This window comes from Tiliqua scincoides, chromosome 2, assembly GCF_035046505.1.
Source record: "Tiliqua scincoides isolate rTilSci1 chromosome 2, rTilSci1.hap2, whole genome shotgun sequence".
Classification (NCBI taxonomy): Eukaryota; Metazoa; Chordata; class Lepidosauria; order Squamata; family Scincidae; genus Tiliqua; species Tiliqua scincoides.
The window spans coordinates 227,160,619-227,188,150 of record NC_089822.1 but is presented as its reverse complement, the minus strand read 5'-3'; the positions used below and the strand labels follow the sequence as shown (position 1 = coordinate 227,188,150).

The window sequence follows — 27,532 nt, the reverse complement described above, 5'->3', positions numbered from 1 at the left end:
ACCTCAGTTTAAAGTCCCAGTTATGACTATCATATATGGACTAACCTTCAGTTTAATCGGTTCTCATCATTATTGACTCCACTCAATGATTTAGAGATTCTACTTTCTCACTGGGAATTGAGGAGAAATTGAGATAATTCTGCCTCATCAGCACACTGATGCTGTACTTCAAAATATCCCAATAATCTCCCCCAGTGGCTTCAGGTAGCTGTTATAGGGGACATCATGTTACAACACCCCAAAGAAAGGTTCCAGTAAGGTGGCAAAGAATATCACATCACTGCTTTCTAAAGCCAATTACGTAGGAGCAGAACCACTGTAGAGCAGTTCTATACAGTCCACCCATACAGGAGAGTTCAGAAAATACCACTGTTGACAGTATTAAAAGTTGCTGACAGATCCAGAAGAATCAACAGGGACACACTCTGTCTGTCTATCTGTCCCAAGTTTATCTATCAGCGTGTTTCTGTCTACAAACCAGACTGGAATCCAAATTCAAATGTGTTTAGAAAAATCAATCTCTTCAAAGAAAATATGCAACTAATCTATTGTACTAATATGACATAAAGGCCCCGGTATCCACAGGGATTCTGTTCCAGGCAGGAGGGGGACACGGATACAGATACATGGATATGGGGGGACCCTATATAAATAGCACCCCCCACACCTATTACTTTTGTTTTTGTTTAGCAGTGATGGAAGCACGGCTGTCTCTTGCTTAACAAGGAACATTCTTGCTGAACTGAAGAATGGAATGTGCAGGCAACCAGCCTGCATACTGCAGAGAGGAGGTTAACAGAATACTACCAAGAAGCAGGACAGTTCCTGCATCCTATTAATGTTTAGTTAGTCTCCCTCTAGCGTGCAGGCTGGGTACCTGAACATCCCATTCTTCAGTTCAGCAAGAATGTTCCTGTTAAGCAAGGAACACCTGTGCTTTCATCACTGCTAAGCAAAAACAAAGGTAATGGGTGCAGGGCGGGCGGGGTTCCCCGAGCCACAGATAAGTGAAACCATGGATATCAGATCCACAGATATGGAGAGGATCGACACCTGTAATATCAACAGCACTCTACAGCTGCTAGAATCTCTGGGCTAAGGGATTTCCATTCTGTAACATTTAGTATTTGTGGTGCCTGAATGTTCATCAGTTCAGACTGGTACAAAAATTATACCAGGACCAAAAATGGGGAATAAATTTATTGATGGTGGTGCCAGTCTTGCCACTGAAGCTTCACAAAGTATACAATCCATGAACATATCCACAGATGGGAATGGGAGAATTTGTGCTATCCTTAATTTTGAGTGGAGATGCTTAACTTGGGCTTGCCCTTGTTCAGCTTCCAACTTCCAGTTACCAGTCCCCAATTCAAAGCCAGTTTCAAATACCCGTTCTCTCAGATTTAAAGAACTGCTTCTCATGTACATACTTCCCCAAACCCTGACGGTATACACCATTCAGCTTTACTGGTACATGCTCTTTATTTTAAAATAAAGTCAATAAAAATGGCATTCCTGCCACTGCATTTTTCCTGTTAGCCAGGATTATTTTGAAGCAGTGGGGTCCCTATCAATCACGTCCTCCCTACCTGCATCCTTGCTAGGGTGAAGTGAAGAAAAACTACAAAGAGCAGACTGAATTTTATAGCACGCATGAACCAGATCAGCTGGAAATATCCTTCTCATTTTAAAATGAAATAAAAAATTCCTATTTATTTATTTTGATTTATAGTATGCCCAGTTGCAAAGGCTTAAGTTAGACTGCAATTTAAAACATAGCTGATCTGTGAAATTGAGGGGATGATTGAACAGATTTGCTTAATTTTGGTAAATATAAAGTCTTTCAGAGAAACCATGTATAGGTATAACCCAATTATCCACTGATTTTTTCACCCATGGTTTTATCTCAACACAATGAGAAGGGCCCTTTAAATTACAGGAAAAAAAGTTTTTCACAACAGCCTCCTTAATGCAAGAGAGGGCAGCCTGCTGACAATCCATCAATCATTCTCTCTCCAGGCACTTAGAACAGTTTCACTCCAAGGCAAATGATCTCTCCCTTCCCCCTGAGCATCTGAAATAATCACTTTGCATTCTTTCCCAGCACTGCGCTCTGGGTGAAGGGAGGCTCAGACTGAAGCCTTTCTAAGCGTCTGGAGAAAGACTGATTGATGGATTGTCTGCCTAATGACTGTGTAATGACATCACAAAGTAAGTAAGGCTGTTTTTAAGTTGCCTAGCAAAGGGATATTGTTTTTTAAATGGATTTACTTTAATGCAATTTTTGCCATCCATGTGAGTTCTGGGAACGGAACCCTCGTGAATAACAAGATTCAACCAGTAAATGAATCAATCCTATACAGGTATTTATTGAGGTTAGAGGTGAGCAGGAAAAGAATGAATGAATTCATATCATTGGTGATTAATTAACATGTGTTTGTGCATTAGAACCACAATGACCCTGATAATGCCATAGGGAGTATACACAAGAGTGCTCTCAAACCCACTTCTCAGCAAGCCACAAACGTGGCTCTCCATTGCTTGGTAGAGGACACTTCCCTTTTCTACAGAATTTAACAGGTATCTTAATTCTGTCAGGTACTGAACATAAGCTATGAATTCTCGCATGTGTAACTGTGTAATTGTCAAAGAGTTTCTAATTGCTATGACAACTAGATGAGATACCGAGTTCTGTTTTTCTATCTATTAAATTTTACGGGTGTTATTTTCAAAGGCCTCTGAGTAGCTCCTATTCCACTCCAAAATACATTGACTTGGAAATATGTCCCATTAATATCCATGGAACCTACTTTCAAATAAATTGTTTTAAGCCTTGGGGTTTTAGGTTCTACTGAAAATTGATGGGCCATACACTGTAAGAATGGCCCTATATTATTCTTGAATAATTTTAAAGTTCAGCGAACCTCCCCCCCCCCCAGCAGCCTAAGCATACACACACCTTTAGCCACCTTTCACAAAGAGGTCAGAAACCTTAAATTACAAGCCTATCAGTTATGCATTGTCAGTTCAGACTACAGGCTTAGAGCCAAACTGCCCTTTACATGCAGTTGCTAGTAACTTCTCCCAGGTTTAAAAAAAATAAAATAAAAATAGTCACAGGAGGCTGAAAATTTGATCAGAGAAGTAGCAGATGAGGAGGAGGGAGTGCTTAACCTTATCCCCTTCAGCCATTTTCTGCTCAACATCAATCCTCCAAAACTGTTGTTCCACTTATCACAGAAAAGATAGATACCCATATATTTTCCCCCAGGGGTAGGAAAGCAGCTGGAGAGAAATTTCTTTAAAAAATGAGGGTGCACAGTTGGTTCAAATATGTACGCAATCTTGATCTTGGCTTTATTTTTAGTTCTATATCCTCATTCCTAGTCTTGCATTTGTTTGTTGTTGTTGCAACCTTCAGTCTTGAAAGACTATGGTATCACACTCTGAATGGTGGTTCTGGAACAGCATCTAGTATGGCTGAAAAGGCCAATTCGGGAGTGACTATCCCTTCTACACTGGGAGCAAGTGCAGTCTGTCCCTGGTCTGTCTCCCTGGCTATGGGCCTTCCTTCTTTGCCTCTTTGTCTGTTGGCCAAGTGTCTCTTCAAACTGGGAAAGGCCATGCTGCACAGCCTGCCTCCAAGCGGGCTGCTCAGAGGCCAGGGTTTCCCACTTGTTGAGGTCCATCCCTAAGGCCTTCAGATCCCTCTTGCAGATGTCCTTGTATCGCAGCTGTGGTCTACCTGTAGGGCGCTTTCCTTGCACGAGTTCTCCATAGAGGAGATCCTTTGGGATCCGGCCATCATCCATTCTCACGACATGACCAAGCCAACGCAGGCGTCTGTTTCAGCAATGCATACATGCTAGGGATTCCAGCACGTTCCAGGACTGTGTTGTTTGGAACTTTGTCCTGCCAGGTGATGCCGAGAATACGTCGGAGGCAGTGCATGTGGAAAGCATTCAGTTTCCTCTCCTGTTGTGAGCGAAGAGTCCATGACTCGCTGCAGTACGGAAGTGTACTCAGGACGCAAACTCTGTAGACCTGGATCTTGGTATGTTCCGTCAGCTTCTTGTTGGACCAGACTCTCTTTGTGAGTCTGGAAAATGTAGTAGCTGCAACTAATACATACTTATCTTTGTCCTTCTTCTAGAGCAGCAGTATCCAAACCATAGCACTCCGCACTTCAAGAATATCCACCTGGGAGAAATGTGGCAGTGGCAAAGCCTTCTGCGATGCAGCCAATGTTCATGACCCCCGATCTTCATGCAGACTCGCGCCAGACAGCTGCTTCCGCTGCCTGTTGCACCAGAAGGCTCTGTGCCCTGTCTTCCTGGTGGAAGCAGCTGCCCAATTTGAATCTGTGTGAAGATCAGTGACGATGAACATCAGCTGTGGCACAGAACGGCAAGGCTTCGCCACTGTCACACCCAGATGGATAATCTTGGAGCGCCAGATCTGGCCCATGGGCTGGGGTTTGACAGCTCCTGTCTAGATGATACCGAGAACAGCAAAAGACACTGTAAAACTGTGGTTCCCAAACTGTGCATGGCAGCATCCCTGGGTGCTGCAGCAAACTCACAGAGACACTGTGGGATATTTTTAATTTTTGATGCAAACACAGTGAGGGTCACAGTGAAAAAATCACAACTGGTCTAGGAGCACTATGAACAAAGAAGGTTTGGGAACCTCTGCACTTAAAAAAAAAAAAAAAAAAAAAAGCAATTGAGTCTTTGATTAAAGTTGCAAGTCTAAGTACATTTACCTGGCAGCAAAGTCCAGAGAACAAAATGGAACTTACTTCCAAGTAAACATGCATAGGATTGAACTGCAAAACGTGTCTCATTTATTGTAGATATGACCATGATGCACCTAAGTTTGAAGTCATACAGCTTAGCAATACAACTAAAACTTGCTGTTGACCTTTCTTTCAAAATGCAAATTTGGGTTTCACCCACCAAAAAAAACCAAGATCTTGTTTAAGGGAAAGTCAATAGTCCAGGCACTGTAACAATCATAACATCAGCTTACAGTGGGATACATGATTATGTAAGGTTGCAATATTTAGTGCATTCACCCTGAAGGACTTAACTAAAATACCACCCCAATTATCAAATTTCTTGGCTCTAGCCTTTTAAAATCTATGATTTAAGAGTGATGACAGCCTTCTTACAGCAGATATATGAGTTACTACTCTAAGGCCATAAACTTTTGCATAGTATATATAGCATGGTATGCCATGCCAAATGCAATGGTTAACAGAGAAACCCTTTCTGGAATTTCCAGTAGAAGGTAGAAAAGGGGGAGACATAACTTTCATTGTTTATCTTGCTGTGAAACAATGATCAAGTTCCAGGGGGGTTAAGGAAGCCTGGTCCTCTTATCTTTCACAGTAGACTACAGTTTTGAGAAGGCTACAAAGGGGGCATGATTTTACTAAAACAAGGGGCATTCAGGGTGTATAATGATTTCATTAAGATTCTCCTAACTTCCCCCCATACACTGAGGAGTGCTATGAAATCAAAGTGATGTTTTATGATCCCCAGTAGAAGCATGTTGTGCATTTTTCCCAGAAGAGGAGAAAATAAGACAAGTTTACTGTGACTTGTTTTTAAGTTTTCAAAAAGGAAAAAACAGGCACATTCTGCTGACGTTAACGTTTATGCCCACTTATAGAAAGAAACTGATAAAAGCTAACTTTCACCCTGAAAGCAGTAAAACAAGGCAGCCTATGTCCCCCGTCTCTGACCTTTACACATCCCAGTGCAGGAATATGCAGAAGGATGTAGGAAGGGAACAACTGTAATTGAACATACATTCTTCGAGCTGCCTTCCCTCAGTGACTGTGCAATGAGAAATAAGCAAAAAGCAGGAGGGAAGAACAAAACTGTGAGTCACCACTGATTTCAGCTGGGTCAGAGAACATGGAAAGAAAGGACCTTTGCAATAAAAGGGGGAGGGGTCAAATGCTTTGAGTATGCGTGTGCACAAGCCACTACACATTTGGTTTCATTTGGTTTCACAACTACAAAGAAATTCAACTGAATTTCACAATGTATCTGAGGTTGGGAGATTATGGTGAATGAATATAATAAATCTATAATAAACCCTCTATTCTTCTAAAAGCCACTCCATGGATTGAAAATACCAAATACACCATTAGCAAATTCCTATGATGTATCCATGATATACAGCAGACATACACTTTTCTCACCACATAAACACAATGATACCATATTGTAGAGACTCAGAGGGTGATATGACTCTCCACAGTATGGTTTTGCTTTTTACTCAAACTGTGTGGGATGCAAGTGAATACACACTAACAGTGCAATCCTATCCAGGACATACAGTGATGGATCTCAGGATCAGTGGCATAAAAGCAGATCCACCAACATGCATGCCAGGGCTCCTGCTGCAAGTAGCCTGAGCCTTTGTGCATGTGACAGCAGCTTCCCAGCACCCCTCTGGAGCAGGAAGGTCAACAGCAGGAATGGCAGGAAGGTCAACAGCAGGAATGGTTTAGGAGAGGATGGGGGGGCAGTTCAGGACAGGGAGTGGGTCAGACAAAGGGCAGGAGAGCATCTCAGTGACAGTCATGAAGACTGAGACCCTATCCCCCCTTCCCTACCTCAAAATTCTCCCTTTCCATGTTGAAACGCTAAATATCTGGTGTAGGTCCAAGAAGAGCCATTGGAGGCCTATGAGAAGGTAACTAAGGTGGTAGGTCCCTCTCTCACGTCATCTGGTAGCCCCCCCCCAAGAGCATGCAGTGTGCACTTCATCAGCAGCACTATGTGTAATGGACTGGTGGGGTATAGGATTGGACCCTAAGACTATAATCCTAGGCACATCTACCGCAGAGCAAATCCTATTAAACTTTAAGGAACTTACTTCCATGTAAAGCTGCAAAGGACTGTGCTGTAAATCTGCAGCTGAAGATGGTTTGAGGCTGCGTATTTTGATATGGAATAGGACAGAAGAAATTATATGGGTACACTAATTCCCTGCTACCTAGGAAAGAGGTGGTGGCCTTTCAAAGTGGTGGCTCTCTTACATTTAAGTAGGGTGGCAACACATGTGCCTATTAACCCCAGTGCAATATCTCTTGTAGTAGCTGTTGCTGACATTTTTCTGCATCATTTTCCTTTCAAACCAGTAGACCAATTATTTATTTTTGCTATCTGAACATTTTTGTAACTTTTTTTGTTGAAAAGCGATACATAGGCATTTTGCATCATAAGCATGTTATACTTGTGTGAAAACAACTATTCGTGTTTGGCAACAACAAAAAAAGAAAGAAAAGCAACAGTTTCAATAGTGCCCCACCATTCGGATCACCAAGTATATGTACTGGAATGAGCATGACAATGGAGAATGAAGCTGCTGTTCCTCAGTTATCTCAGTTCCCCACATGTCTTTCGCAGTGTGATTTTAGATTTTAAAGAAACATTATGTATTTTTCAGACTGAAGATAGTTTAAAGTAATATAAATATTTATAATAATAATAAGAGAGTGGAGAATAGGGGAAGATATACAGTAGTAGTGGGGATAGGATGGATAACTTTAGAAGAAGGGAGGATAAATCAGTCCTCCTAATCCTTCTCCCAAACAGAGTTCTGTTGCTTTGGTGACTACCTTCTGGATCTAAGGGTCTTTCTGCTAAATGCTAGGTCAGTAAATGAAAACAACTACCATCCAAGACTTGTTTCCATATGAGCAAGCTGACTTCGCGTGTACTACAGCAGGGGTGTCAAACATAAGGCCCGGATTCGGCCCCTGGAAGCTTTTTATCTGGCCCTCAGCTGCTGAGCAGTGCTGAGGTGTTACTGCTCAAATGACAGCCCACATAAAAATTGGGCTTTCCCATATCATGAAATCTGATCAAGTTTTACATATTTTCTCTCCTGTCATTTGCAGTTAATGAGCTTCTATATGAGAACAAGGTGCTGCTTTCTGGCCATCAGCTGCTTAGTGATGTCACTTTCTGCTTAATGACATCACTTCCGGCCCTCAGCAGGTGCCCTGAATGCTTTCGGCCCTCTGTATGAAATGAGTTTGACACCCCTGCACTACAGAGATCTGACTAGCCAAGGCAGAAGGTAGCTCTGTCCATTCAGCAGCAGTCAAGACTGAGGGGCCAGAAAGGTCAAGCTGCGGTGGTATATTAAGATTCCATGCCTGTCCAGGTGCCCCATACAGCAGTCATCCAGTTTCAAATGTACGACTCTAGAATTGGGTGGCCGAGGCAGAGTAGACATCCTGTCAGCATACTATCTACCCAACTCCAAAGCAGTGATGCCAGCAAAGAAATCTCACTTGTCTACTACAATTGCTTCTGCAGAGTTAAAGCTGTTCTAAGTGGGGAGAATCCTGTTACAGCTCGGTCCATCAGGAGGAGGGGAGGATCCCTTAGCAGGCTACTGTGGCAACTGCAAAACACTTTGAGAGGCAAAGTCCACCATTTGTGTGCTCATTGCTTGCTCTTCTTGTTCCTTAAGGCAGCCAGAGAAGATCTGGCTGAGTGGACTGAAAACTGATAAATGCTTCCCTTAGAGAGGGTGTTGTTCCAGTGAGCTTAAAGGAAGCTGCTGTATGGTCTCAATTTAAAAAGTCATCATTAACCCCAATTGTACTGGACAATTACCAGTCATTCTCCCATATGCCATTTCAACCAAGGTGAGAGGCACTGACTCAATTCAAAGGATTTCTGACTGATTCTGGATCCATTACAATTTGCTTCTGGCCTGGTTTTGGGTTTGGAACAGCTTTTGTCAACTAGGCTGATGATTCTCACCAGGAACTATAAAGGGAAAGTGCATCCCTGTTGGCTTTCCACTCAGCCTCATACAGTATCCTAGTAATTTGCTGGGATGGGGCTTGAGGGCACCATTTTGATGGGCTCTAATCATTCAAAGAAGATGGTTCCAGATGATGATTCTGTGAGATTTCTGCTTGTCACCATGGCCATTGGCCTATGCTGTTCTGCACAATTTCATTTTATTACCCCATTGTTTATTCCTACATCGAGTTGCTGAGATTTTGTAGAGATTTAGAGTTGCATATAATTAGTATGTTTGTGACACCCAGTTCTCTCTCCTGTACATCCCAATCCAGAAAGACTATAGAGGTAAATGAATCAGCACCTGAGATTAGTAATGGATTAGAACTAACAAATTAAAGCTAAATCCAGGCAACACAGAAGTGTTCTTGGTCAGCAAGAATGCAGATTTGGTGACAAGAATACTACCTGTTTTCTATGAATTTGTACTTCCCACAAAGAGCTAGATTTGGGGGTGCTGCTGGACCTGGCTTTGCTCCTGGATTCCCAGCTCGTGGCTTTGGCTAGAAGTACAGCTGCACAACTTAGGTTGTTGCACCAACCACACCCATTTTTGGAGAGTCATACACGCTTTAGGGCCCTATTCCCAACCAGCCCACAGCATTCAGCATTCACTATGGCCCACCAGGGAGCACACAAGACTACAAGAGACTTGCATCTTGGTGCCCTCCCTTGCATCTGATGTAGGTTCAAGGAGACTCAGGGGAGGGAAAGGGGAATAGGATCTTAGCATTCACAGCCAAGATCCTCCTCCTCCTACCACACTCTGCCTGGCTTGCTCCCCACCCCCAACTGCCCTCTACCACTGTCCTATCTGCCCTAGCAGGGCATTGGGGAGCTGCTGTTATGCGCTCAGGACTTCTGGTTGTTTGCACTGGTGGCCCAGGAGGCATAAAATTGGTGTGGCTTTCACACTGTTGGTCCTGGACTTACAGCGGCAGATCACAAGATCTACTACTGTAAGCCCTAGATAAGATTGGGATGCTGCTTACATCATGATTGGACTACTGTAACACATGCTACAATTGACTGCTTTTGGAAAATGTGCAAAAATGGCAAGCTAGTAAAAAATACTGCAGCAAAACTTCTAACTAGAGACAGGTTTTTTGGAGTATGCGATTCAATTTCTTTACCAGCTTCTCTGGTTTCCAATTCATTTTCATGATTCCTTCAATGTGCTGGTTATTAATTTTGAGGTCCTAAACATTTTACTAAAAATACCACCTCCTCCCACATAATCCACTTCTGTCCACAGCACGGGAGATTAGTCTGAGGTTCATACCCAATGCCCCCCCCCACTTACAAATGCAGGGTGAAAGTATCATTTGAATTAGGCCTTAGTTTGTCTAAAATTTCAGATCATGAATTTCAGATTTCCTCAACACATGTTCCAATAAATGCAGAGAGACCAACTGTCAGAAGAAGTTAAGCTTTGATTATAGCAATCTCAAAAGGAAAAAAGAAAACCATGACAGGTAGTCATGGAAGCTTTGCAACAAATTTGGAATGCAGAACCAAACTATGAAGATTAAAGGTCTGAGGCTCCAAACCAACCTGTCAAAGTTGGATCCAATTTACTGATTCAGTCCATTCATGTCAAGTGATGCCAGCAAATATGGAAAAGTCCACTATGCACAACACAGATATGACAAATCCCTCCCCCCAAGGCCTAAGGCAGGGGGTTTCCTGCCTAAGGCAGGGGGTTGGACTAGATGACCTATTAGGTCCCTTCCAACCCTATGATTCTATGAAAATAGGACAAGCATTGAAAAATCAGTCAATAGATAACTTCTGGGCTATGAAACAGCCTGATACATCCTTTCCACTTTTAACTTTCACTCTGTATTAGTTTTCTAACCTGCCTAGGAATCCGTTTTTAAGTTTTTAGAAATAAACCAGGAGGTGTAAAATATTACATTCAATGATTACACTGACTGTCATGGGAGTTTTGCCTGAGTAAAATCTGCAGAATCAGCATAGTGGTAAAGCAAAACATAGAGGCACCTCCAACTAAGAGGCATATAGCAAGATATTCTACCAAAGCAAACCTAGGCTCAACCTGTTGCTGCTTTAAAGAGATTTCTCACCCTGTCATACAGTTTTTTCCCCAACAGATGGTTAACGAAATGTAAAAGTCATACCATACTCTCTGTTTAGTACTATAACAGCTCAAGGGGCAGATATTATCATGAGTGGGATCACAGAGTGTTTCCCAGTTCCTCAGCACTTTCTGGATACATCAAATGAGACTGAGTATTCACCTCTGTGCTCTGCTTGATTAAATAAAAGTCCATCCAGATCAGCATCTTGCTTCCAACAAAGGACAACGACATGCTTCTGCGAAGGCCACAGAGACCAGAAAGCAACAGCCATCCACTAGGCCAAGCAAGAGATATTCAGAGACCTACTACCACTTCATTTTCATAGCTAGTAACTTTTGATAGGTTTTTCCACCATGAGATTGTCTAATCTCTTCTTAAGCATCACCACATCTTGTGGCAGCAAAGTCCATACCTTAATTATGCACTGGGTGGAGAGATACTTATTTGCCCTGTTCAAAACTTATTGTGATTTGAGAATTGGTGTTGCATGGCGGCTCAGAGACTGAGCTGTGAATCAGGACTTGTCCAATTTGAATTCTACCTTTGCTATCAACTTACTACAGCCACTCCCTCTCAGCCTCAGCCCAGCAGCTGCAATTTGGAGTCAATAACAGAGTTTGCTCTAAATCCTACATCAAGGTAATAGGTGTGAAGCACATACAGGCATTTGTCATGCAAATATTACAGTATTATTACTGATAATTGGCATCATTGGAAAACCCCTAGTGTTTGAGGAAGAGAGAGGCCTCTCTATACACTTTCTTCACAACAGATAGTTTTACAAACTCCCCCTTTAGACATCATTTCTCTAAATGAAAAGCTCCAAATGCTTAGCCATTCTTCATACCAAAGATGCTCCAACATCTTGATCATTTTGGTAACTTTTCTCTGCACCTTTTCCCACTGTTGCTCTATCAGAGAGGCACATTCAAGTGTAAGTCTCTGTACTGAGGCTAACTATGGAGTGATTCCTAAATAACACTATCTAACAGTGCAATCCTTTGCATGTGTACTCAGAATAAGTCCCATTGAGTTAAACGGACCTTACTCTCAGGTAAATGTGTATAGGATTGCAGCCTAATAGCACAATCCTATGCATGTCTCCTCAGAAGGAAGTTCCACTGTGTTCCATGAGGCTTACTCTCAGCAAAACATATACAGTATAGGACTGCAGCCTGAGGTTACAAACCTATCCACACTGACTTGGGAGTAAGCCCCATTGACCACAGTAAGACTTGCTTCTGAGAAGACAGGTACAGGATTGGACTGTCAGGATCCTCTAGCCCACAAAAAAATGGAAGACCCAGAGCCCAATCCTATGCATGTCTACTCAGAAATAAGTCCCATTAGAGTCTGGGGCTTACTTTCAGGAAAGTGTGGATAAGATTGGGTTGCCAGTGCTTAACTTTTAACCCATTTCTGCCCAGCCCACAGGGGTACACATTTGATCGCTGTTGGGCAGAAATGGCTTTTAAAGCAACTCCTTTGAGGAGTGAGCCCTCACACATGCCTAGACGCCCTGCTCCTTATTCCAAATGTGAGGGGAGGGTGGTTGCACAGGTGGGCTCTCTGGACATGCTCAGAGGCACTCTTGAGAAGTGAGCTGAAGTTTCCAGCGGGGAGCCTGGCACTGAACTCAGCTACTGTGAGAGCTGAAATGAACCAGTGCTGAACTCTCTAACAGCCCCGTCCTACACGTGTCTGCTCAGAAGTTAAAGTCAATGGGCTTACTCCCAGGAAAGTGTGGACAGGACCGGGCTGTCAGGCTGCAATGCCACCCGCCCGCACTTACCTGGGAGTAAGCCCCTGACTACAGTGGGACTGACTTCCGAGTAGGGCCGGCGGGCGGGCTCCCCTGCGGCCACCCACCTGGATGTTCCTCTTCTCGCAGGCGGGCCCGCTGCCCTGCACGACGCTGTCGAGCACCGTGACCAGCCCGGCGTCTGCCGCCACGAAGCACGAGTTCCTGGCCGCCCGGATGGCCTCCTCGATCTCGGCGAAGCGGAACACGCACAGCGCCGAGGGCTGAGGCGCCTGCCGGCCGCCGGGCGCGGAGGCGGCCTTCTCGAAGACCCCGAAGAGCAGCTCCTCGGCGGAGGCCCGCGGGGCGGCGCTGGCGGGGAACACGGACACGAGGCGGTTGTAGGAGTCGCCGGCGGGCCCGCACTGCAGCCCCAGCTGGATGTAGGACTCGGTGAGCTTCTTGGCCTCGCCGCCGCCGCGGCTGCCGTTGAGGGCGGCGTCGTCGGCGGGCTCGCCGAGGCAGATGCGCGCCAGCAGGCTGTGCGAGGGGCTCTCCTTCTCGCGCGCGCGGGCCTCGCTGTTGAGGGCCAGGTAGGCGTAGGGCCCGCGGGGCGCGCCCCCGTGCAGGAAGGCGCGCACGAAGCTGAGCTTGTGGCGCTCCTTGGCGCCCTGCTTGATCTTGAAGACGTTGTCGTCGGAGGGGTTGATGTCGAAGGTGAAGAGGCGCGCCAGGTCCCCGCGGGCGTCGAGCGCGCGGATGGCGATCTCGGGCGTGTTCTCGAAGCGGTGGTCCTCGAGGCTCTGGTTGCGCGGGAAGAAGGCGCTGCCTAGGCCCGTGTAGGTGGCGGCCACCAGCAGGCGCGCGCCGCGCCCGGGCTGCCGCAGCACCAGCCCCACGGTGGAGGCGTTGGCGTGGTTGGCCGCCACGTTCAGCATGCTGGGGAACACGGCCGCCGGCTCGCCCCCGCGCGGCGGGAAGGCCACCGCCACCTCGGAGATGTTGTCGAGGCTGCGCAGCTGGCACAGGCCCTGCCACACCGAGCCGCACACCACCAGCACGCCCTGCTCCGGGTCCGGCTGCAGCAGCTTGTTGTAGTTGTCGGTGGGCCTCCGCGGGTGCTCGCACGACGCCTGGGGCAGCTGCGGCGCGTGGCACAGCGGGCTGTCCTCGCGCGGGCCCACGCGCTCCTCCACCTCCAGCGTCAGGTTGGGGCCGCGCAGCTGGTACAGCCGGTTCACCGCCGCCAGGTACACGCGCGCGCCGGAGCCGTCCAGGGCGAAGTTGTTGGTGGCCGTGGGCGACGCGAACTTGTGCTGCACCTCCAGCCCGGCCGCGGGCGGCAGAGGCAGCAGCAGCAGCAGCAGCAGCCAGGCGCACCGCGGCGCCCGGGCGTCAGCGCCCATCCTGCCTCCTGGGCCGCCGCTCCGCGCAGAGCATGAGGCTCCCCTGCGAGCGCCGCGGGAGCGGGGAAGGAGAACCTGCTGCCTCCTGCAGCCGCGGACCTGCCGGCTCCGGAGTGACGCCAGGAGAAGGGACGTCCCGAGCCTTTGTTGCAGCCCTTCGCCTCCCGGCTGGACCGGGCTGGGACTGCGCGCCTGAGAACAGGCTGCGCCCTCCCCTAAGCCTGACAGCTCCCCCTGCCTGCCTGCCTCCCTCCCCGCCTCCTCCCCCTGCCTGAGGACGAGCCTCGCTCTTCCACTTCTCCGGGTCCTTGTCTGCGTTCTGGCTCGGCTCGATGTGTTTCTTTTTAAGGCTTTCTTTAGGGTATGTCATGTGAATATGATTAAGCTCAAGCCACCCCCCCCCCAAAGCTGGAAGGCATCACAGAGCCAAAACACAAAGAAGCAACTCTTGATAGCAGCCCCTTTCGCTAACAAATAGTGTTTGCTTTTTTATGTTGGGAAGCAAGAATGTAAGACTGGGGGCAGGGGGGTTGTTGGTGGAAGACCAGAAGATAAGAAACTTCTTCTCCAACCATAAAGCAACATTGGGGTAAAAATAGACCTAACCAGACAAAATCAATTTCAGGCAGCCGATCTCATGGTAGCCCTTATGCTCTCTCCCCCCACCCCACCCATGAAAATGCATGAACTCCCAGTCCTCTTGAAGTGCTGCCCTCCTCATAAAAAAGGATTTTACAAGGAAGGATAACAAAGGAGAAGGTCAGGCTGTCTGGGGTTTGGGGGTCAGGAATAAATTGAGAGGACAAGTATGCCAAGCATGTAAGATGATGGAGGGGGTGAATTAGTTCAAACCCACTGCGCTCTTCAGTCATTGGCACTAGACAGCAATGGCAGTGTTTGTGCTTGAGAACGTACCAGACCACGCTGCACTGTTCATGCCTTGCCAAGCCTTGGGGTCCTCTTCCCCTTCAGAACAGGTAGTACACAGTCCCTGCTTTGCCTCATCCACCAATATTACCTTAGAGCAGGGGTGCTCAATAGGTGGATCGCGATCTACCGGTGGATCGTGAGGCAAAATGAGTAGATCGCAGAGCCCTGTCTCTCCAAACTGTTAATATGTCAGTTTCGTCTAGTGACTAGACAAAACTGACATATTTAGCTGACACTAAACTGACACTGAAACTGACACTTTAGCTGCTCTTCAGGCATGCAGCAACAAAACTGATGAAACTGACTAGACTCCAGCAGGGGCTCCATACATTAAAGGGGGTGTCTGTCAGACGCTTCCTTCCCCCCGGTAGATCTCCGGGCCTTGCTGGGTTTCAAAGTAGCTCTCGAGCCAAAAAAGTGTGAGCACCCCTGCCTTAGAGGAACCTCCTTTCACAGTTCTACTTTGGAGCAAAAAGCTGTCCATTTTAAATAAGCGTGCTTGGCGTACTGTTGGTACCCATTTTTTTAGCTTGAAATTGTTAAGTAAATGGTACCTGTTAGTGTAGAACCAATATTACTGCAGTCTGAGTATTGCGTATTGACCCATTCAAAGCCCCTGCTTTGCTGCAAAGATTGGCTTTGATTGGTCCCTTCCTCTCATCTTTACATCACAAGGTTGCTGTGAGGATAAAATGAAAAAACAAACCCATGTAGTCTGAACTGAGCCTCTCCAAGGAAGAGGAGTAGACTACAAACAAACAAACACAGCTCACAGAGAAGTTGCTGATATTTCTGAGATGTTTGGGATTTTCATAGTTCTCTCATGCACATTTTCAACATTCCCTTCTCCTGTGCTTTAAACCTCTTACCAAGTTGCAACTGCCCCACCTCCCATCCCATCCTCTGCTCTTCATGCCAAGTTCCCCAGACTCCTAGCATTTATTTATCTGTCATCTTCTGGCATAATCCTGTACTCCAAAGGTGTGTTTGTGCAAAGCAAAGGGAAATCAAGCCACTCCACATAACTTCTCTATGAGTGCAATGCTAAGATTGTGCTGGTCCATCATAAGTCCCTTATGTCAGCCCATGGCTGTTGAAAACATGCTGTAAAGCACATTTGCACGTCCTATGGAGTTAGCTGGGCCAGCACATGCAGCTGCGCTGGCCCACGTAGGTTCAACCCAGCCTCCGCGGCAACAGGACAGAATAAGTTCACACCAGCTGAGCCAGGCCAGCATGGCGGTCTGGGGGGAAGCTGGTGGAAAGCAAAAGGGAGGTGTTCAGGGATGGGGGAGGGCAGCCCAAGAGTGGACAAGCAGGTCTGTGTGGGGAGGGGTCAGGATCAGGCACTTGTGCTGTATCCTAACCCCATTCCCTGGCAGCCCTGGGCTGCTCAGATCTATGCCACCTCTTTAGGTGGTGCAGATCCGAGTAGCCCCATTGGGGCTGCTGCAGCTCTACCAGGGTAAGGGCTCCTTGCCCCAGACTGAGCCCCTTTAGGCCCCAACCTCACGTTGGATATGGGGCAGGGCATCCAGCCTTTCCATTCCAGCACTACTTAGGATTGGGTTGTGTTGAAGGTATTTAGAAGCATGTATCTCAAGACCTTACCTACAAGAGCACACACACTTGTGAGGAGACAAATAAGATTTGTAACTGTACTTTTAATCACTTATCACTGTTTATTATAAGAATTAAAATAAAGATTGTTATTAAGGCCAAACTAGATATTGTATGTCTGACAAGTCCACTAGTCTCCAAATGGACTTTAAAAACAAAATGCGTCTTTTTCCTTCCAGCTGGGGGCAATTGTGAGTGGAAAAATTGTCAAGATGGTTAAGCAGTCACTTCCTCTAATAAAATGCTCTGCTTTTCATTACCATTTTTTAAAAAGAGATCATGAAACATCATGAAATTTATACATGTGTTTGCTGTAAGTTGTTGCCTGCCCTTGGCCGACCAGACCAACCAGTTGAATGCTTTATCTTAGCTTAATGCTGCCTGTAGAATGCCTGGTTGATCTCCAAGTTATTGTGTTGATCTTAATGTGAGGTTCTCTGTCTATCCAAGCAGCTGCTGGTATTGGGCCAGAATGTTCTCCTTTAGGAATGGGAAGTGGCATATCAAGCTTTTTGACTAGGTTCAGTAAAGAACCTAGAGAAGAAAGAGAAGTTTATCAGAGAAGAAAAAAACTGTATCATTTTTTCACTCAGAGCCCAGCCTGAGTCCATGAAGTTGCCAATGTTTTATCAAAAAGTCACATATTTGTAGGGGGTTCTGTAGTCTTAGCATGATGAATTAGTATTAAATCACGAGTATCTGAACCCTTGTTTTTAATTGAATTGTATTGTATTGTTTTGGTTCGCCTTTTAAAAAAAATCTCAAATGCAATATTTTAGTACTCCACAGGCATGTAAAAGAAAATTTAATAATGTGGTTGCAGTGTCCCCTAAAGGCCCGGAAACAAAAAGGACCAAAAAAAAATCACAGATGTATTTTTCTTTATTATTAATCTTACAACATTGGTGCTGTTATTATGGTAAGCATGGGGTACAGAGAAGGTCATTTGGAGACTGGGAAGCTGGCATCCAGAGTCCCATATGTTTCATCCTCCACTCCCTGTCTCCTTTGGGGATCAACAAGCTAAGCAATAGTGCAGTCTTCTTTTGCAGGGGGAGGCTATGATTGAGCACTGGGGCAGCTTCACTTTTGTGGATCAGGCTTGCTGCTTTGTTAGTAGTAAGTCACCTGCTTGCAGTGGGGTCAGCATGCTTGTTCTAAAAAGCTCCATATCCTATTTTCAGTCCCCCGAGCTTTCCTTGCAGTTGCCCTGATCTCACGTTACCCAAGTTAATTTCACATGTACAAAACATCAGCCAGCCTGATGGAAATTCTGGACGACTCGTGTTCAGGACAGAGGAAAAAAAACCTCTCTGTCATTGTCTAATCTTATTTCTACACCTGCCAGCTTGCTTCACCTTCTTTCTAGCCTTTTCTTCCTCTTCAGAGCACTAATTAATACGTAACAGCAGTGGCCAGCTCATGTCCGCAGAAAATGTGTGTTAAATTAAATACAGATTTTCTTTTGCTCTGTCTGTCTATCCCATTGTTCATGCTAATGACATTCTTAATAAATACAGTTCTTAACGCTTGAAAAAATGTGGCACTCCTACAATTGCTGGGATTTTATATTTTCAGTTTCCAGGTTTCAAATCCAACAGTGAGAAGGAAATAAACATTAGTGTTTTGAAGATAATGACACCTTATGTTTAACACCTTTTATTAGAAAGTGTCAAAGGAATTTATAAACATAAGTTAATTAAACTTTGCAATTCCCAGTAAGCCACAAAAGAATCATTATCCCAATTTCACAAAAAGGATAAAATGAGATATGGGTCCTATAGTTTCAAATACCATTGCTGATTTGTGGTGGTTTCATTTTGGGGAGACCAATATTCCCAGGAAAGAAATTAGCTTCCTTTAAGTCAGAGATCATCACACCAAAAAGAAATGTCTATAATAGGGCAATCCTGTGCTCCTGGTACGATGAAAGCTGGCTTAACATACAGTAGTAATGCTCAACAAATAACGGAGTCAACAGCACAATAATAACTGCAGAAACAAGTGCTAAAGTATCTGTATCTGTTGGCAACCTTCAGTCTCGAAAGACTATGGTATCGCGCTCTGAAAGGTGGTTCTGGAACAGCGTCTAGTGTGGCTGAAAAGGCCGATTCGGGAGTGACAGTCCCTTCCACACCAGGAGCAAGTGCAGTCTGTCCCTGGTCTGTCTCCCTGGCTATGGGCCTTCCTTCTTTGCCTCAGTCTGTTGGCCAAGTGTCTCTTCAAACTGGGAAAGGCCATGCTGCACAGCCTGCCTCCAAGCAGGCCGCTCAGAGGCCAGTGTTTCCCACTTGTTGAGGTCCACTCCTAAGGCCTTCAGATCCCTCATGCAGATGTCCTTGTATCGCAGCTGTGGTCTACCTGTAGGGCACTTTCCTTGCACGAGTTCACCATAGAGGAGATCCTTTGGGATCCGGCCATCATCCATTCTCACAACATGACCGAGCCAACGCAGGAGTCTCTGTTTCAGCAGTGCATACATGCTAGGGATTCCAGCTCGTTCCAGGACTGTGTTGTTTGGAACTTTGTCCTGCCAGGTGATGCCGAGGATGCATCGGAGGCAGCGCATGTGGAAAGCGTTCAGTTTCCTCTCCTGTTGTGAGCGAAGAGTCCATGACTCGCTGCAGTACAGAAGTGTGCTCAGGATGCAAGCTCTGTAGACCTGGATCTTGGTATGTTCCGTCAGCTTCTTGTTGGACCAGACTCTCTTTGTGAGTCTGGAAAACATGGTAGCTGCTTTACCGATGCGCTTGTTTAGCTCGGTATCGAGAGAAAGAGTGTCCGAGATCGTTGAGCCAAGGTACACAAAGTCATGGACAACATCCAGTTCATGCGCAGAGATTGTAATGCAGGGAGGTGAGTCCACATCGTGAACCATGACCTGTGTTTTCTTCAGGCTGATTGTCAGTCAAAAATCTTGGCAGGCCTTGCTAAAACAATCCATGAGCTGCTGGAGATCTTTGGCAGAGTGGGTAGTGATAGCTGCATCGTCAGCAAAGAGGAAGTCATGTAGACATTTCAGCTGGACTTTGGACTTTGCTCTCAGTCTGGAGAGGTTGAAGAGCTTTCTGTCCGATCTGGTCCGGAGATAGATGCCTTCTGTTGCAGTTCCAAAGGCCTGCTTCAACAGGACAGCGAAGTAAATCCCAATCAAGGTTGGTGCAAGAACACAGCCCTGCTTCACTCCGCTTCGGATGTCAAAGGGGTCTGATGTGGAGCCATCAAAGACAACAGTGTCCTTCATGTCCTTGTGGAAAGATCTGATGATCTGAGGAGCCTGGGTGGACATCCAATCTTGGGGAGAATCTTGAAGAGGCCGTCCCTGCTGACCAGGTCGAAAGCCTTTGTGAGATCTATGAAGGCTATAAAGAGTGGCTGTCGTTGTTCCTTGCATTTCTCCTGCAGTTGTCTAAGGGAGAATACCATATCAGTGGTGGACCTGTTGGCTCGGAATCTGCACTGTGATTCTGGATAAACGCTCTCTGCAAGTACCTGGAGCCTCTTTAGTGCAACTCGGGCAAACAACTTTCCTACAACGCTAAGGAGAGAGATGCCACAGCAGTTGTTGCAGTCACCCCTGTCACCTTTGTTCTTGTACAACGTGATGATGTTTGCATCCTTCATGTCTTGAGTTACTCCACCTTCTCTCCAGCAAAGACAGAGGATTTCATGCAGCTCAGTGACAATGATCTCTTTGCAGCACTTTAGGACTTCAGCAGGGATGCTGTCTTTTCCAGGTGCCTTGCCAAAGGCAAGGGAGTCCAGGGCCACGTGAAGTTCTTCTAGAGTTGGTTCACTGTCAGGCCCTTCCAGTACAGGCAGGCACTCAATGTTGTTCAGTGCTTCTTCGGTGACTACATTTTCTCTGGAATATAGCTCAGAGTAGTGCTGCACCCAGCATTCCATCTGCTGTGCCCGATCCTGGATGACCTCGCCTGCGGCAGACTTCAGAGGGGCAATTTTCTTCTGTGTTGGACCTGCGGCCTGCTTGATATGATCATACATCCCCTTGATGTTGCCCGTGTCAGCTGCTATCTGTATCTCGGAACAGAGCTGGAGCCAGTAGTCGTTAGCACATCTCCTAGCAGTCTGTTGGACTTTGCTGCGAGCAGTTCGGAGGACCTGCAGGTTGCGCTCACTGGGACAGGCCTTGTATGCTGCTTGAGCTCTCCTCTTTTCCTCAATGACTAGTGTCAACTCCTCAGAGTGGGCTTCAAACCAGTCTGCCGCCTTGTTGGTCTTCTTGCCGAATATGGACAAGGTGGTGTTGTAAACGGTATTCTTGAAATGTTCCCATCTGTTGGATGCATTTGCGTTGGCCGGGCCTGGAAGAGATTCCTCAAGCGCTCGTGCAAATTCCTCCACTTTTCTCTGATCCCGGGTCTTGCTGGTATCAATGCGAGGTCTTCCTTCCTTTTTCGTGTGATACAGTCACTTTGTTTGCAGTTTCACTCTGCTGCACACCAGGGAGTGGTCAGTGTCGCAGGCAGCACCCTGATAACTGCGTGTGATCTTGATGCTGGGAAGGCTGGAGCATCTGGTGAGGATCAGGTCAAGCTGGTGCCAGTGCTTTGATCTTGGGTGTCTCCAAGAGACTCTATGTTGGGGCTTTGTGTTGAAGAACGTGTTGCTGACACAGAGACCGTGATGACAGCAAAACTCTAGCAGGCGTTGGCCATTTTTGTTCATCCTCCCAGTGCCGAACTGACCTTAGCAAGTGGGCCATGAACTGTTATCAGCACCAACTCTAGCGTTGAAATCGCCGAGGATGAACAATGGCTCTTTTACAGGGATCTTCTTGATAGTGGTGGCCAGGTCATCATAGAATTTGGCTTTGGCTTCTGCTGGAGACAACAGAGTCGGTGCATAAGCACTGATGAGAATGACAAGTCCTGCTGATGACTAGAGCTGCAGGGACAAAATTCTTTCATTTCCCACAGTAGGTGGAATGATGGATTTCAGCAGGGTATTTCTGACTGCAAAGCCAACGCCATGTTGCCTGGTTTCGTTTGGTGGTTTTCCCTGACAGAAAAATGAGAAATTTCTCTCCTTGACAGATCCGGAATCTGGCAGCCTCGTCTCTTGAAGGGCGACGATGTCCATCTGCAGTCTGCTCAGCTCCGTGTCGATGACAGCTGTTTTGCATGCATCATCTATTTCTTGCAGGTCATCAGAGAAGCCAGGTGTCATTGTCCTAACGTTCCAGGTGCCCAGCTTTAGGGCAGGAGTTTTCTGTTTTCTGTTGCATGGTGCAGAGTTGTCGATCTGCTTGTCGGTTTTCACCCTAAACCCCATGCACCCCATGAGGTTAATGGACCATGGCGAAGCAACACCTTACTGGCTGGGGACTGCCCAGCTTAAGGCGGGCGGTAGCTGCCCAATGAGATGCAATTATCTCTCCCACCGTCGGAAGCAGCCCCTGGCATCATGCTCTATGCCAATTGAGCAAAGACTTATAACCGGTAAACTGCTGCTTCCCATGTTGTGCCGACGCCGTATGGCGAAGTTGGAGTGTCCTCTCCAGTGCGCAAAGCCTGGTTAAAGAAGGTATGGAGGATAGGCTGTTACCCATGCAGCAAATCCCCCCTCTCCATGTCGCTGAAATGGTCCAATGGAAAGGCAGAAGCCAATACGGTTGGTTCCAGCAGTGTTGCAGGAGTTGCCAGAACGTGACTGTGTTCAGCCATGAACTGCCTCAGGGACTCCGGCTTCTGATTTTGCCTCGAAGTTGACTCCTGAAGCCTTTTCCACAACTGGATATAGCCACAAGGCAGTGGAGGTTTGAGGTCAGAGTTTCCTTTTCTGACCTGCCTTCCTAGGCTGCCGAGTCCCATCTACCCGGTATTACAGAGGGAGAGCAATACTTCCGTTGTATTGAAGTCCTTGGAGAAAGGAACAGAAATGTACCATAATCATTTTGCAGAAATTGAAGAGAGTTCCACTGTAATTTCCTACATACAAGGAACAAGTGAATACTGTTTCAGTGACTACACGGTCTTCTCCAACCATTGAAACATGACAGTAAGGGGACTGTCACATCACAGAAGCATCACAGAAGTGCTAAAGTAACACCATCAACAAATGACATCCCTGAAAACCATCACCCACCCATCACAGTATTACTTGCTGATGACAGCCCCCCGGAACCCTCCCCTAACCCATGCACCCCCTACCCCCACTCCCCACCCATGCACCCCCCACACCCCACCCACCCCCGCTAACCCATGCACAGAAGGGCACCAATGAGTGTGTAAAGACAACTTAATGACCACGTGATATTCAACCCTGCACACACACACACTTTCCACACACAATACACAACCAGGCAGTCAGAGATCATAGCGCCTCTCACACACATATACCAGCTACCATGGGACTGCAGGTAGGAGCCTTGTTTGGAGAGATCAGAGGCTTCTCAGTGATGTGACCATTGGCAAAATTCAGATCCACAGTCCTGGTAAGGTGTGGTGGCTCATTCTCTTCCCAATGGACTTGCCCTATCTTTGAGACATCTGAGTTGAGTAATGAAAGAAGTTCTTCATATACCAACCTTCCAGAGATACAGCCAAAACATTGTCACTTCTGAAGTGACTTCTGCAAGCATCACAGAGGAATACAGTTCCCTACCTTTTAGTGTTTGCAGAACTTTTCTGCCTTTGTATGACAGACTAAGGAACAACAGGTTTTCCTTTTTGTTTTTAATTTTCCATTCCAGGCTTTACTTTTTCATTCACAGTCCCCTTACTGTCATGTTTCAATGGTTGGAGAAGACCGTGTAGTCACTGAAACAGTATTCACTTGTTCCTTGTATGTAGGGAATTACAGTGGAACTCTCTTCAATTTCTGCAAAGAGTTATGCTAATGATTATGGTACATTTCTGTCCCTTTCTCCAAGGACTTCGTAGCAATGTAGGACTCTGTGAGGTAAGTTAGGATGAAACATAGTGACTAATAGTGACGGTCACCCAGTGATTTTCAAAAGTGGACATTTGAACATGGGTGATCCTTTTCCCATTGTAGTCAAACAATCTAACCACTATGTCACACTGAATCCGTATCTATTTTACTTACCTCCCTGTAGGCTGCCTGACCTCCAGTGGGTCTCCTTTGGCCTAGCTGGGGCAAGTCTGAGGAGCATCAAGAGGCAAGTCAAGCAGGGAAAAGGTATATGGGATCTTGGCTTCTGCCACTGAGATGCTCCCTCTCCCACCTCTGAACTGCTCCAGTTCAGCCAACTCCCTGCTGCAACCTGCCCCCAAACCATCCCCAGCACCACCTTACCTGCCCTGACAGGGTGTTTGGGAGCTGTAGGTGTATGTGCAGAGCCTCCAGCAATTTGCTCCAGGGGCTCATACACACATAAGAGTGGCATGGTTTAAACACCACTGGAAATTGGCTAATGCTGATGGATCAAATCTTATACATTTGTTTTAAACAATTTCAACCTGCTCCAAGAGTTTGAGAAGGAATGAGCTAGAACTTTTAATGAAGAAATTTAGATTTTTTTTGTCATTGTACAAAATGACACCCCATCTTAGTGGGGTGTGGCGATGTAGGGTGGGCATGACTGCCATTCTACACTTCACAAATGTACCACTGCACCACTTGTACTGAATGCCACAGATCAAGAAGGATATTGACAACATTGGAAGGTGATGCACATGAAGATACAGAGGAAACCCAGAATATTGAGGCTAGAGAAAGAAAAACTGAAGAAGATGATTATTAATTTTTATTATTGTGCCATCAATGTATATGACTTTACCGAGTAACTTTAGCATTATGTCGACAGCTTTCAAATATTTTTTAAAATCTCAGGGAAACAGCTGTTCAACTTGTCCAGCGCAGGAAGCAATTATTTAAGTGAAAAAAGGTGATTTTAGGTTAAAGATTAGGGAAAACATTCTACTTATCAAAGCAGTTCAGCATCAGAATAAGCTGCCTAGAGAAGCTGTAGAATCTTTCTCTTTGGAGATTTTCAGTAAGAGCTTAGGCAGCAAAAGCTTAAAGATGATTTAGTTCAAGGATCCTGTCTTGAAAAGGCTATAAGAAACTGGACTTAACTGATTGACTGCATCCCTTAATATTTAATCACTGGTCACAACATTTTGGAGCCTATAAAATCTTTAGGAACTTGGGTAGTCTTTGACACTACCAGGAATAGGACCCAGGAGTCCTGTGGTCTGAGCAGATGTCTGCACAATTTAGCCCAATTATATCAAGGAAAACCCAAGGAAGCTTGGGTTTTGCTGGACCGTCCATTAAGTTACATTTCACTTCCTCACTTTGTCAGAATCTGCTCTGAGGTTAATGCTTTCAAAGATACTGTGTCACTGTCATTGTCTTCCCTTCCTGATATTTATCATTTATTTATACACTGATAAGTTCAGAATTTATTGAAACTACTCAGGAAAGGAATCTTGAAGTAAAACCCTGGGAAACTTCAGTACAGTTTGCTTCAAGAGTGCAAACTAAAGCATAAGTGCAGTGGAATGATTAAGAAATGATTAGAAGAAGGGTTAAACACCAAATGGCAGATGTACTATTTCCGGCTTCCTTATGGAGAAGGCTTAAATAAAGCAGAAGTGTTTTAGTTAGGAAAAAAATGACTGGGTGAAACTTATCTCATCTTAGAATCAGTATTAAGTGGTGTGGAAAGTATGAGTAAGGAGAAATTTTGCACTCAGCCCCAAGAAATCAGAATCATCTACTGAAACCTTAAGGCACTGATCTGATGGCAAAGAAAAGGAACTTGTAAGTGAATCAATTCACTTTTCACTGAAAATCTATACTACTGTTGAAGGTGTTTTTCCTCCAGCTTTGAAAAAAAATACTAACCCCATTTGTATAGTACACCTTGTTCTCAGTTTATTGTAGTCTTAATTGTGTTCTCAGTTCTCAGTTTATTGCAGTCTTAATTATGTGTGAAAATTTGGAATGGACCTGCTGCTTCCTTCCAGGTCTCTTGTTCAGTTTCACTGTACACTGGAGACAGGATGGTTTGATTCCACAGACTCACAATAAAGGTGGATACAGAGTGATGTACAACAGTGGTTCCCAAACTGGTAGGTCACGATCTACCAGGACAGTGTTTCTCAAACTGTGGGTCAGGACCCACTAGGTGGATCGCAAGCCAATTTCAGGTGGGTCCCCATTCATTTCAATATTTTATTTGTAATATATTAGACTTGATGCTGCCGTGATATGTGACTGTATTTAGGGAAATGTTACAGATCTGTACTTTGAACAGGCTACTATGTATATGCTTTTAACAATGATAGTCAATGGGAGTTACTCCTGGATAAGTGTGGGTTGGATTACAGTCTCGGATTGTTAAAAATTTCCCTGCTTGTTGATGTCACTTCTGGTCATGACATCACTTCCGGTGGGTCCTGACAGATTCTCATTCTAAAAAGTGGGTCCCGGTGCTAAAAGTGTGAGAACCGCTGCACCAGGGGAACCAGAAGCAGGGCATGGAGCTGACAGTGCCACAACAATCATGCCGTCACTATGACTTACCTGGGGTCAGTGCTGGCCTTCGGTAGAGTGCAGGGGGCTTGCAGTCCTTTCTATGGGCCTCCCTACTGCTCTAAACAGTGCTTATCTCTGACTGGAACCCGCATCTGGTTTTGATTGGCTGTTTTCTTAATATAACAGTGATCATAGCAGTACCGTGTTACACAGAATTCTGCAGTATGTGCTTCTTTTACCCCCCACCCACGTACATAGACACACCGTGTCCTTTCTTGATAGGGAACTGCTGCAGGGTTTTCTTCTAAGCTCTTCAGTGCAAATAGCTTGTGCCTGAAATCGGAACCATGCATTTTTGTTTTACAATGCCAGATGTATCTGGAAATTGTTGACAGTTCACCTCCACCTGAATTAAATGCTCCTGGTGTGGATGTATGCAGGATGGATTGTAATGGATGTATTCTAAGTAAATGTATGCAAATCCCCTTGTTGCCTGGGAAAAGGGAAAACAACCATATGGTTCTCCCCCATCTGGTTAATGCATATTTCACAGCTCCCATGTTAAGCAATTTGGGGAAAAGAGTAGATGAATTTCATGGTAGGCAAACATGCAAGGCTGCTAATGTTATGCACAGGGGCTTCCTGTGCTTTAGGGACCATGCTGCATCAGTCCTTCCCCACCATGGAATGCACCAGCTGCAGTGATCTATGTATCCTACTATTCAGATTACCAGAGAGCATTGCAGGTGGTCCAAGAGTACTAGGTAGCTTGCAGGGGTCAGATGTGCTGAATCAGTGCATTAAAAAAACTTTTTAAAAAAATCACAGTGGGGAAAGGCCATTTACTCTCCTGAGTACTAAAAGCTCCAACTACCACCAGCAGTGCCTAATTTGGTTCTACTTTGCCCTGTAAGATGCTCAACAAAAGGAAACTAGCATGGGGCATATTCAATCAGAGAGAGCATGGCTGCAACCCATGCAAGCAGCTTTAAAAGGTATGTTTCGAGTGGCTGAAGCAACAGTTTTTACTTTGTCCGTTTCCCTTATCCACACAAATAATTAGCACAAGAAAAGAACCTTGCATTCAAAAGCCACTTGGAATCTCCTGCCACAAGAAACATCCAATATTTGTTAATTTAAAATATATTCCCAGCCCTATCCCATAAGCTCCAGGTGGTTTATAGTTTATTAAAAGATAAAACTATAAATGACATAGGGAAAAAAAAGTACCCCGCCACTGAAATAATTGTGCTAAAATAACCCAGTGCTTATCATCAGCCACCAAATGCCTGTTCAGAAAATACTCAGGTGGACCTCAAAGAGAAAAGAAGGCCAATCCTAAAAAATAACCACCAAAAATGCTGCTCTCATTGCATTGCTCTTTGAATACTCACATTTCAATTTCCCTATCAAAACTTT

At 45.7% G+C, this 27,532-nt stretch overlaps 1 protein-coding gene across 1 annotated transcript in view; it reads right to left on the bottom strand.

Annotated features, from left to right (window-relative positions):
* Nucleotides 1–14,266, bottom strand: part of PLXND1 (plexin D1) — a 187,940-nt gene extending 173,674 nt beyond the window's left edge. Inside the window, exon 1 of the mRNA XM_066612970.1 lies at nucleotides 12,815–14,266. Coding sequence (XP_066469067.1) covers nucleotides 12,815–14,092 — 1,278 coding nt within the window. The 5' untranslated portion in view covers nucleotides 14,093–14,266. The remainder of the gene's footprint in view (nucleotides 1–12,814) is intronic.
* Nucleotides 14,267–27,532: the final 13,266 nt, after the last annotated feature.